The sequence below is a fragment of the Marmota monax genome, unplaced genomic scaffold, assembly GCF_021218885.2.
Source record: "Marmota monax isolate L192 unplaced genomic scaffold, Marmota_monax_Labrador192_F-V1.1 WCK01_AAM20220418_F8-fsc00023, whole genome shotgun sequence".
Taxonomy (NCBI): Eukaryota; Metazoa; Chordata; class Mammalia; order Rodentia; family Sciuridae; genus Marmota; species Marmota monax.
In genome coordinates this window covers 5084360-5097401 of record NW_026692907.1, presented here as the reverse complement: position 1 = coordinate 5097401, position 13042 = coordinate 5084360, and the positions used below count along the sequence as shown (strand labels likewise).

The window sequence follows — 13042 nt, the reverse complement described above, 5'->3', positions numbered from 1 at the left end:
TTTAGTTCCAAAACTGCCTTGGAGATTCAGTCATTCTTGCTTCCAGAAGATAGCAATTTTGTTCTTTCTTTCTCTCTCTCTCTCTCTCTCTCTCTCTCTCTCTCTCTTTCTTTTCATATCAGGGATTGAACTCAGGGGCACTTGACCACTAAGCAACATCCCCAGCCTATTTTGAATTTTATTTAGAGACATGGTCTCACTGAGTTGCTTAGTGCCTCACTTTTGCTGAGACTGGATTTGAACTCAAGATCCACCTGCCTCAGCCTCCCAAGCTGCTGGCGTGCACCACCACGCCTGGCTTTTCTTGTTCTTATCCAATCCAAATTGATCTCATTTCAGCAGACATCAAGGCTTGAGCACTAGGGAGATACCATGGGGCTGGTGATTTACCACTGACTAGTTTTGCTAATGATAACAACAAATCAGATTGAGATAAGTGTTACAAGAGTGTTATAAACAAAGTGTTGAGGGTGAGATTAATTCTGTGGAGGGGTCAGGAAAGGGTACAGGGATGAGGTGATATTTCAGAGGACACTAAGGAGGAGCATTTTGCAGTCTGGGAAGGGAAAGGTATATATGAGCCAAGATGTAGGAAAGCAGGCGTGTGGAGTGTGAAAGGACTGTTTTCAAGAAATGGAAGTAGTTGCTTGATGGTTAGATGTAGGTTAATGAACCCTCTAACAAGTCAATGTAGGAAGAAGATATAATGCATCAAAAAGGCACACTTATTTCTATTTCTGGATCACAAAAAGAGACTCTTGGAAGAAATGTCTAGTTATTGCCTTCCATGTTTTCAGTTTGGTTCTTCTAGATACTACAGAAGATGTAAAAGAAGGCCTTTTCCCTAGAAGTGTTCATTATCTAGAAGGAGAAGGAGAAGAAGAAGAACTCATACAAAATAAGTAAAAACAATATGGCAGCCTCCAGAGAAACTCATTAGATTGCTTGAAACTGGAGCCCCACAGCATTCCTGTTGTCCTGGAATCCCCCTTGGTGGCACACAGAGCTGGAAACCAGCACAGCTTGCAGCTAGCTCGACTGGCAGCTACTGGAAAAGCTTGGGAATCCTCTGCCCTAGAATCAGGAATAAAAGTAATGACTAACCCTCACAGAGTACTTCCTGTGTAAGAGACACTATCCCAGGAGCATGTATGGATTAAATTTATGCATATGCTAATTAAATTTCTAATGTTGTTGTGTTGTGTTTGGGAGAAACAGTTATCATCTGTAGTTTACAAGGGGGGAAACAGGCACAGAGACCCAGCCAGCTTTCAGGTCCAGGTATGTGGCTCCAGGGTCCGGAAGTCTTTTTCACCATAGTTTCCTCCTAATCAAGGCACTCAGGACCTGGCACCGAATGAGAAGATCTTGAAAACAAACAAACAAACAAACAAACAAGCACAAACAAACCCAACTAGTTTCTTTTAAAACTGTAATACTCTAATTCAAGTCAAAATAAAGACTTGGAAATCCCAGATTCATAAACAAGGAGCAGTGCACTTTGGTAGTACAATCCTAACTTTTGTATCACCCAGGCCAGCAAGAAAATGTTTCTTTTTATTTATATATTTTTTCCTTTTGTGACAATTTGGTGTTTCTGAACGCTAGGGGCTCCCGGATTCTCTGGTTTGAGAGTAACTTTTCCTTTTAGGATTTTTTTTTTTTTTTTTTGAAGGGGGTGGGGGAAAATGTGGCCTTAATTATCCTACGTTTTAGGCAGCTTAGGAAGGGGCTGTGCTTTCGGAGTCCCATCAGAGCCAAGTAAGGAGGGCCCTCTCTCTCTCTCTCTCTCTCTCTGCCTCTTTTTAAAGGAGCTCGTGAAATAAAAGTGCAGAAAACAAACCGAGCGATCACAGCAGCAGCCGCAGCGACAGCAGCAGCAGCAGAAGGAGGAGGAGGAGGAGGAGGAGAAAGAGGAGGAGGAGGAGGCAAAGTTGGAGTGGGGCAGGCGCTGCGGAGTTGCAGGGCTCCGCGCAGCTCCCATTCATTAAGTAGCCAGCTGCGGAGGAAGGTGGCCGGGCGCCCGCGCTGCCCACTCGCTACCTCGCGCGCGCGCACACACATACGCCAGACCCGCGCTCTCCAAGCAGCGCCTCTCTGCAAAAGTTCCTGCTCGGGATTTGGCTCTCTTCCCTCTTGGACTTTCGAACGACTTGGGAGTTGAGAGAGGAAAGCAGAGGCGCCCAGGGGGAGCAGAAAACACCACCGTGTGCAGCTGGAAACAGGCAGCCGGGCTGCACTCTTTGCCGCCGCTCCCCGAACCCTGCCGATCCGCCACTCTCCGGAGCAGCCCTGCCAGAAAGGCGACCAGGGCGTCTGAGTGTGTGGCTGAAGTCGTGGGGTGTCTTCACGGGGCTGGAGGCTCGCGCCGCAGCCAGCGCCATGCAAAACTACAAGTACGACAAGGCGATCGTCCCGGAGAGCAAGAACGGCGGCAGCCCGGCGCTCAACAACAGCCAGAGGAAGAGCGGCAGCAAGCGGGTGCTGCTCATCTGCCTCGACCTCTTCTGCCTCTTCATGGGTGAGCTCAGCCCCGCTGCCCCTCGGCCCTCGGCGCGCGTCCTAGTCCCTCCCGCGGCCGCGTCCCAGGGCCGCGCCGCGCTGTCAGCAGTGGGGCCCCGCAGCCCTCCTGGGCGCCCGGGCTGCTCTGGCCCACGGTCCCGCCCTCCGCGATCCCACCAACCTCCCTGCCTGTGGATTAGTGTGTTTGGGCATGCTGTGCGCTCGCGGGCCACGGTAAACCGGCCCCTTAAGAGCAAGTCTTCTTCTGGAGCCCGGGCACAACCCCACCGGAGGGGTGGGCTCCATCTCTAGCAGAGGGGAAGGTGGTTGAACCATGATCCAGAGCCAGCATATACTTGTCGCCCTTCATCCAAGTCAAATGGATCTCTGGGCGAGCCGGGCTCCTGCCTGGAGCCGCGCTGCCTGGCCCCGGCTGTATGTAAACATCCAGCCCTTCCGCCGCCGCTGCCTCGCCAGGCCAGATTTGCAAGCTCAACTTTTCACTTGCTGTTCTCTTGAATGCCCCAGGGTTGGGACAGTGCTCTCCCCGGGCTTGTTGCTGGGTTCCATTCAGTAAGCACCTCTTGTGTGCCTACTGTGTGCCAGGTGGTAGGCAGTTTCGCTGGCATCCGTTTTAACTAACCCTTTCTCTGACTTGGTGCCATAGGGGCCAGGAACCCCATTTGGGACCACAATTTAATCGCACTCCCGGAAAGTAGAGGAGATGCTCCATTTTTGTTGGGAGTCGTTTGAAGCTACCCCTTAAAGGGCGGTGGGAGTTAAAGGAATTGGGAGTGGGAGGGGGTGGAGGATTTATGGACTCTGTTGGGGGAGGGAAAAGCTCTTGACGCGAATCTATAGGAGTTCCAAGGTTGAAGTCAGCGTAGGATTTTTATTTTTTTTTAAGCGAATTATAGTGTAATGGAAAGTGCATAGGACTTGTCATCAGAACACTGCCACTCTGCCACTTGCTGGGTGTGCCACCTAACTGCCTCTTTGGCCTCAGTTTCCTCCTTAGTTGAATGAGTGAGTTGAAGTAGATGCTCTCCGAGGCCCCTTCTTGCATTAAGAACTCGGATTTGGTCCAGGAGCTGTTCTGCCAGCTCTGCTAACTGAAGAAACATCTGTGTTCCCAGTTCAGTTCCCTTAAAATAGAACTCCTGCATGGAGACTTAAGTCCCCTTTGAAATGGATTTGTCCATGCAGATGGTGCAGACCAGAGACTTCTTAGGCAGGAGTTCTACTCCCTTGTGTTCAGGACTCAGTGTAGAGAGTATAGCAGTGTAGGGAGTATACAGTGTCCTCTAATCCTTGGCTTGGCTGCCTGTGTAAAATCTGAGAACCAAAGAAAGATGGCATTTTTAAAGTTTAAAAATAAGAATAGCCCTCTTCAGATAAGGAGAGACCTTAGAAAGTAAAACTGTGCTCTGCAGGCAGGGAGAAAGGTCATCACAGTTCAGGTGGCATATCTCATTTCCAGCTCTCTTAGTATTAATTCAACATTAGAATGCTATGTAAAGGAATTGTCACTGGGGGGCCTACCTTCCTGGTGGCAGTTGTCTTATTATCATGCACAGTGGGACAGATTAGTACCTACCATCTTGTAACCAAGCTATTGAATTTTTAAAAGACCTTCCCAGGTCCTGGGGGAGTACACTGGCCCTAAACAAGTTGAAGCTGTTCCCGGTAAACTTGCCTGGGGCTTCCCAGTGTTCACTCTGGCTCTCGCTGGTGGTAGGGTAAAATCTAGGCTGCTTGTGCAGGGTCCCCCTCCTGCCTCCCACTTGGTGATAAGGAAAGCCCAGCTAGAACATGCCTGACAGCCTTCCTACAGTTTCATTGTTCTCCTCCCTTCCGCTCTTCCAATTTCAGAAGGCTATCCCAAGACATGGCATATTCCTGTTAAATGAAAAAGAAAAAAGTATGAAGGAATTTGGGAAAAGACATACCCTCCAGCTATAGTTTAGCCAGGAACACAGAGGTATTCTGTTAAGCATTCAAGGTGCAGGTAAAGGGTGTGTAGGTGTTTTAGTTCTTCATTGGCTACAACGTTCCCCAAGCTAATATTGTAGACCTGTTTATTGTGTTTATTCACAGTTGGTCTTATGTTTGAATAGATGATTTTGTTTACTTAAAAAATGCAGCCAGATGTCAGGACCATGGGTTTTATTATAAAAGACACATATCTACCTTTTCAAGGTCTATGTGTCTTATTATTAAAACCATGGCAATAAAGTCATTATTGTGTTTCCACCTAAGCAGAAACCAAATTACATTTTTCACTAATTCAATGTCTTCGTAATACCTTTAATAGAAAAACTGTAAGATAAACAAATATCTTGAGATATACTTATGCAAGAGAAATCTATTTGGTTTCCAAAGAAAAATGAATAACACAACATGTGATTTTAATATTCCACATACTACAGTCCTAAAAAAAAATTGTTTCTACTTAGTTGCCTTTCTGCCTAAGACTGTCAATATGATTTAATTTTTATATAGTTTACAGATCATATGGTCTGGATTACAGGGCACTAATATATTAAGAAGAGAGACAGTTTTCTGTTTATTCTCCCATAGGATTATATACCAAGCTTCATCTCCTAGTATCTGGAAAAAATAAAAGCTGATGTGCTATGTAAATGTTATGTAAGTGAAAATATGCAAGTAGTTTAACTTGTTTCACATACCTTTTGGAATATTAAATTCTGGGTGATAAAACAAAAATCGCCCTCTTATTTGAAGGCTGAAAGAAAGAATTTGGTGTTAGAAAAGCCCAATGGGAGTTTACTTGCTATTTAACAGCTATCTTTGCCAACTGAGTACTTTTAAATATAATTCTGAATCTTTGCATGGTGGCTTTTCTGAAATTCATTTTGTTTTTGTTTTAGTTAGGTAACCTGTATCCCCTACTGTTTTTTTTTTGTTTGTTTGTTTGTGTGTGTGTGTGTGTGTGTGTGTGTGTTGGTTCTTGTGTATAAGGTTCTATGAGAGTGGCAAAGAAGATTCCCAGGCAAAAAACTGGAGCCCACCTACTGTTTTTCTAGGCTCTATTATTAGTCTCTTTTCAAAATACAGATTAATTTATATATTCTTAAGTATGACTCCTATGACAATATTATCTCCATTTTATAGACCAGAAAACCAAGTCTCAAGGATGGGGAAGACAGATTCACACTGAGGTTCATTTCTAATTCTCAGCTTAGCACAAGTGGAGTCTTTTCCTCATCTGGACCCCGAAGCTCAGATTGCAGGAAGTCCTGTCTGTTTGTCCACATTTCTTGGTTTCCCATTTGCACCACAACAGATGGATAAAAGAGGTTGATTCTCCTGAACACTGGATACAGAATTTAGGTGGACAGCAATCGTGATATTTAATTTGGTTGGAATGTTTTTTGGACACTTTTTAAATTTGCAATGAAATGGTTGAGATAAACTTTCAGAGCTGGTTCCATATGTGGGGTATATAGAGTCATCATGAATAATATGAGATTACTTAATAATGAGAGAGGGGCAGTGTATAGAGGAGTGAACAGGTGACTTGGAATCAGGAGTTAGGTTCCAGGCTGGCCAGCGGCCAGGAGCTAGTTGTGTGATTATGGACAAGTTGGTTTTCTGTGGGTTTCAATTTTTTCTATCAGCTAAATGGCTAGTTGAGTGGAATTATGTCTAATGTCTCAGGCCCCCATGAAGCATGCTAATAGAAAGGAAGGATGCAGCGTCTGAAGTCTACCTTATATATGCATGCTCTTCACATACATTAGCTCTGGGAACTATCACAACAACGAGGCGCCCAGGGGCCTGGGTTCCAGTCTTGTCCTGACATTACATTGCTATGCGATTTGGGGAAAATTCATTTGAACTTTCTGGGCTTTGATTTCCCGATTATTGTAGTGAAGGGTGGAGCCTGGATCATCTGTCAGTGTTCCAACCCTTTAACAACTTCACCAGTCTATGTTAATAGATATGTAGGAACTCAGTCATTGTTTCTTAGGGATCATTTATCATTAATCAAACTGTTATGTGTTTGCCCGAAGAATTAATGTTGGAAATTACCCTACATTGGTGTTAATTCCAGAGGGAAGGTTAAGTATTGCTTTTATGAGTTAATCCAGTCTGCTGAGGAACTGGCTAGATTTGTCTTTGGTCCAGTGAGTTCTTTTCACCTGCCCCCTGAAATTTATAATAATCACAAGCAAGCAAGTAAGCAAGCACAAGAGGCCTTTCCCCTTTTCTTTGCTCAGTTATCACATTTACTCAGTATGTGCTTTTAATAACACAGTAGGTTTTGATAACTTAGTCTACCATTGAATCACAGAACATAGAAACAGATTTTCATTAATCAACTGTTGAGCTGCCTACCCAAATACCTTGCAGGGATTGCAATAAATATGAAGGGAACTTGCACTTAGTTTGTAAGTTCTGCTGGATTTCCTAAGGATGGTGGGAAAAACCTCCATTTTCTTATTGTCCAAAAATTGCTAGTCTCCCCCACCCTTCCTCTTATCTGTTTCCTTTTTCTTTCTTTACATTTTCTTATCTTTGGAGATACACCATCCACCTTCTGTGGGAGACTGCAACAACTCTGCTAGATCCAGAGTTGGTGGCCTTTTTCCACTTTTAGCCCTTTTGAGTGTCAATTTTGGATTTTTTCTTGACCCCTTCCTGTGAGGTTGTTTGGGCTGGCAGGCCCAGTTGGTCACAGCATGATGCTAATGAGACTGTAGTCAAAGGCTTCTTCCCTGTGCAGGCAGTTATATTTATGGAGAGACCGACCTTGTGTGTGGCAGCTCAACTGGATACACATTATTTGAGGAGTAACCGTTAATTTTTTTTGGGGGGGGGTAGGTGCTACCTATTATGTCAAGATTTCATAAACTTACCTAATAATAGAACCATGTGGTATGAAATACAGATTCTTAGACTCCTTCTCAGGAAATCCCAATTCAGTAAGCTTTGAGCCAGGGCCGAGGATTCTATTCTGTATTTTATAAAATCTTTGGCTGATTCTTATCAGACCAATTTTAGAATCACTACATTGTGTAATAGCTGATGTCTTAAGGGCGACTGAATTATGTAGTGGGTTTATTTTTATTTTTATTTTTTTTGCCCTGCACTGAATGTTCTAGCACTTTTTGCATTGTTAGGTTGTCTGTACTTTTTTTTTTTTGGCCAATGCAACTGTCTTTTTCAGTAAGGAAAAATCAAACTTGCTAGAATTATTTCCAAAGGAAATAATACCTCTGCTACAGTGCTGGAAGTTTCCTTTTGGTTTTCAGTGTGAGGACTTGGTGGTGTCTCTGAAGTCTGACAGGCTAGATTCCTTATTTTCTGGTTCTAAACTGAGTTCTGTGTAGTCAAAGTTGCCAGCCAAGTGACTACTTTGGGAAAATGAGATGTTAACTCTGATTTTATATGTGTGTATGTACATATGGATGGATGGATAGTTAGATAGATACATATAAATAGATAATGAAGTTTGTGCCTGAGCAAAGAGTGAAGTGGGAATAAACAGAGTCTTTAATAGATCAAAGTTAGTTTGGCACAGTGTTGTAGGAACGACACAGAATTTGGACTAAACCCAGTTCTGGCTTCAAATCCTGCAGTGAAGCTATGTTAGGACACATAGCGATCAATCAAGGATCGCACTGGGCAGTGAAGAAGACAGACTTATCATGGATAATCGTGAAATAGTTTAAAATGTGATGGATAAGCCTCTCTGTGGACCTAAGAAAGGTGTAACTTGGGCAAAAATTGTTGAGCCTCTCAGGCTTGTCTCCCCATTTATAAACTAGCAAATCTGGAAACACCCTTGTGTTGTGTAGCCCGGGAAGGCGAGGCGATGAGTCTGAAAGCACTCTGAAAAGTGGAGGGCACTTGGTCGTAATTCACAGTCGTAGTATTTTCAGTTCCTTCCCAGTTTCCTTACTGCTCAACGATTATATGAAATCCTCTTTCATTTTTTGGCAGCAAAGTTTCCTGAAATATATCAAGGGGAAAAATAACATCAGAGGAGAATCCTAAGAAAACCAGGCAGAGTGGACACAAGTGTTTTCCATTAACTGGAGAAACGCAGCAGCAGGTTCCTGACCCTGTCTGGGAAGGTCGGAGTGCAGGAACCCAGTCATCTTCGGTGGCTCCTTCTTCCTCTTTGAAAGGGGACAGCCAGATCAGGTCATCCTGTGGGAAGGCACAGACGGAGGCAAACAACACCTTAGGCAAGGGTGGGGAGAATTTGGGCCATCTCTTGTCTGTCATGTGACTGACTGCCCAGGTGGAAGACCTAAACTAAAAAAGAATGGTAGTAATTGGAAATGACCCAAATGCTCCTTATCCAGGACATTCTTATTCATTAAAGAAGGGTACTGCTATGCTATTTATTATTCAAGCCAATCATGTGGCTTATTTGTTTTTGTGTGTGGTACGAGGGATTCCACTGAGGGTCTCAGGCATGCTGGGCAAGCCCTCTACCACTGAGATACACCCTCAGCCCTTTGAATATTTTATTTTGAGATAGGGTCTCACTAAATTGCCCAGGTTGGCCTCAAACTTGGGAGCTTCCTGCCTCAGCCTTCCAAGTAGGTGGGATTACAGATGTTCACCACTGTGCCTGGCCAGATGAGGAAACTGCAGCTCAGAGAAGTTAAAATAATTAATGCATGTGTACTTAGCTTGTAAATAGTCACTGAGTTTTCCACAGCTCTTGTCGTTTACCTCGTTGTCCACTCTTCAGTGCAAATAATGCAATGAAAACTTACTCTATTCCATTCCTTTTCACAAATTTCAATTTTATTGAGTCCATGTATATACACTGTGGTCTACAGGGTCCAATGTAGGACATAGACTTAACACAAATACTTGTGAAATGGTTTAAAATGTGATGAATAATGTAGACATAAGAAAGAAAATACCATTAGAGTAGTTCTTTATTGTCTAGATTCATGGAATCTTTAGAATTTCAGTATCAACAATACGAAGGTTTTTTTCCTTTTCTTTTTTTAACAATCTCAGTCAAAAAACACACCATTTTGGGGGTGGTGGTACCGAGGATTGAACTTAGGGGCACTTGACCACTGAGCCACATCCCCAGCCCTATTTTGAATTTTATTTAGAGACAGGGTCTCAGTGAGCTGCATAGCACCTCACTTTTGCTGAGGCTGTCTTTGAACTTTGTCTCATGATCCTCCTGTCTCAGCCTCCCAAGCTGCTGGCATGCAACACCAAGCCTGGCAAAAAAAAAAAAAAAAGAAAAACAAACAAACAATAAACAGACCTTTTTGAGTGAGTGGAGGAGGCTGGGAGGTATGAGAGGAAAGGCACAGGCTTTGGAGACATAAGCGCTTACTCGTGTTACCTAATCCCACTGAGGGCGCAGTTTTCTCATTTGTAAAATGGGATAATACGCACATGTGTGTGCAGTTTTGAGGACTTCCCTGGTATGGTGCAGACATATATACCTAACAGATGGTGGTTGCTGCCATCATTGATTGCATCCTGGCCAAGGCCCTTGGTGCCCAGATGGGGACCTGAGACCTAGAGAGAGCAGACCTAGAACCAGGGTCTTACCTTGCCATTTGGCTTTTCTGATGTTTACTTGGCAGTTTGGAATCAAATATCACTCACGCGGTACAGCTCTTCTGAGAGCGTCCTCTTTTCTTTCCTTTGGCGGTGTCAATGAGCAGAGGAACAAGATGAACAGGTTTCACTTTTAATCTAAATCAGTGGATTTCAGCTGTGAGACCAGGGATGCATGGGGAAATAGGAAGGACTAGGCAGTCTTTGATATGTTCCTTCAAATGGGTTCTTTTTTTTTTTTTTTTTTTTTTTTTTTTAAAGAGAGAGAGATAGAGAGAGAATTTTAATATTTATTTTTTAGTTTTCGGCGGACACATCTTCGTTTGTATGTGGTGCTGAGGATCGAACCCGGGCCGCACGCATGCCAGGCAAGCGCGCTACCACTTGAGCCACATCCCCAGCCCTCAAATGGGTTCTTGTTCTAGAAAGTGCTTATTACCTAAGGTCACTGCAAACTGATTTCAGTTTGAATAGGCACCACCTTTTAAAAATATATCTATCCTAGGAGAGAAGAAAGAAAAACCTTTGTTTTCAAAGGTTTTGCTTTTTTAAAGCCTCTCAACAACTCTTGAGGTAGAAATTATTCTGGTCTGTTGAGAACAAAACTGATCCACTTTAAATAATTTCTTAAGGTCATGCATTACTTGGTGGTTCTTAAACTCCAAAGAAGGCTAGCCAGGATCTTGAACATCCTTGTGAAATTATTTCTTCCCGTAGGTCCAGGTTAAACTACAAATTATGTTCTGCTCTCAAATCTCCAAATTTAAACCCAAACCAAACGGAACAACACATGTAGGACTCAGTTGGAAACCTTTGAAAGGAACTTGCTGATTCCTCTGTGCTTTAAAAGTATACATTGCAATCAGGGTATCGGTGGTGGTTACGTGTGTTTTTGAGGTTTGTCACAAATTAACAAAATTATATGCCTAGAGAGTTTTGCAGAGAAATGCAAATCAATGTAAGCGCCTTGTCATAATAAACAGCAGGCTTTGGTTCCTGTTTATGTATCCTTAAAGCACATGATTACATTGACGCGAAGGAAGCTATCCTCATTGATGTTTTCTTTGTATCTGGCCCCAAAATTAGTTTGTGGCATCAGTATAATTTCTAGAGAGTATATTTAATTAAGTCTATGTTTGTATCTGTCTTTCAAGTGTGAGTCTTGTCTTCCTCAGATGTTTCTGGAATACCTACTGTGTGCTACAGCCCCAGGTTTGCTCTGGAGGAATTCCTAGGCTGGTGGATGGGAGACAGACTTTTGCTGGTGATCTGTGCTCTAATGGATGACTGGGGAGCCTGCAGGGGGTGGATAGCCACACAGGAAAGAGTAATGGAGGGACAGGCATGGAGCTGGATCATGCAAGATAAATAACAGCTCCAGACCCAGGAAAGGGGAGGATGTTGGAGGCTAGAGCTGAACCTGGGTCCTGGGGATGGAGAGGAGAAGGAGGGTGGGAAAGGCGTCATAGGTCATTCCTGATCTCCTGGTTGGAAGCCCAGGGTCTGCGATGACGCCATTCCTTCCCAAACACTTAAATGTGGTATTTATGGAAGACTTAGGAAACTCATGTGATAAGATTAATAGATGCTTCTTTATGTGCATAGCCTGATTACAAAGATGAAGTTTAAGTTATCTCTTTTAAAAACTGTTTAAATTTAAATTTTTAAATTCCTCAAATGCCCCCTAAAATAAGTGGACTGGAAACCTTGGTTTAGAGAAAGGGTTGTTCTTGGGTCGTAATCGTGTATTTTTCAACAGCTTTATCGAGATGTGATTCACTTACCATACAATACATCCCTTTGAAGTGTGCGATTCACTGGTTTTGGGTATATTCACAAGTTTAGAAAAGTATCACCACAAATAATTTTTAGAATGTTTTTATTACTTCAAAAAGAAACTGTGCCCTTTGGTACTCAGTCTCCATTCCCATCCACCTCCCCCATCCCATGACAAGCCACTAATTGACCTTCGTTCTCTACAGATTTGCCTCTGCTAGACATTTCATATAAATGGAATCATTACATAATGTGTCTTTCTGTGACTAGTTTATTTCACTCAGTATAATATTTTCAAGGTTCATTCATATTGTCCGATGTATCAGTACTTCATTTCTTTTTATTGCCAAATAATATTTCACTGTATGGATATACTGCATTTAGTTTATACATTTAATACTCAATGAGTCTTTGGGTTATTTGGGGGCTATTATAAAGAGTGCTGCTGTAAACATCCAGATACATATGTTTTCAATTCTCTTAGGTCTGTATATTTCAGATTGGAATGGCTGGATCATATGATAACTACATTGAACTGTTTGAGGAGCCTGTAAACTGTTCTCTATGGTGGCTGCACCATTTTAGAAATATCTTAAGATTAAAGTATGTAAGAAAAAATACAGAAGTTTTACTGAAGATCTTTGGAATTAACATATTCATGAAACCACTATGGTGTTACTTTGTTCTTAGAGGTATTTTGCACAAAGAAACAAAATTTTTAATCAGTTTAGTAGTGTCACTGCTTTTAAAAGGAGTGCACAGAGAACAATAAACTAAGAAACACATGCTGGGTGGTCAGCTAGACCCGTGGAGTCACACTGCCACAGAGGGAGGCATGACACAGAAATGAAAAAAGAAAAAGGATCTTCACTGTACCTTAAAAACTGCATATATATATATATATATATATATATATATATATATATAAAATACATATATATAAAAATGTAAATGTTAATGCATATACCTCTCCCTACCCCCTCTCTCCTTCTCTCTCTCTAGCTCTCTCTCATATATATATATATATATATATATATATATATAAAACCTGTGTTACTTATTCCTAGGATATACTTTAAAATAATTTTTAAGTCCATGCAATAGAAATCTTTCTATTTAGTTCCTGCCAAGATTGATGATTCATCCTTTTCTCTCTCCCAGGATGCATGGCTGTATGTATAATTATCAT

At 42.5% G+C, this 13042-nt stretch overlaps 1 protein-coding gene across 1 annotated transcript in view; it reads left to right on the top strand.

The window, feature by feature from the left end:
• Positions 1–1848: 1848 nt before the first annotated feature.
• Positions 1849–13042, top strand: part of Plpp3 (phospholipid phosphatase 3) — an 82516-nt gene continuing 71322 nt past the window's right edge. Inside the window, exon 1 of the mRNA XM_046450922.2 lies at positions 1849–2521. Within this exon, the coding sequence (XP_046306878.1) occupies positions 2383–2521 (139 nt within the window). The 5' untranslated portion in view covers positions 1849–2382. The remainder of the gene's footprint in view (positions 2522–13042) is intronic.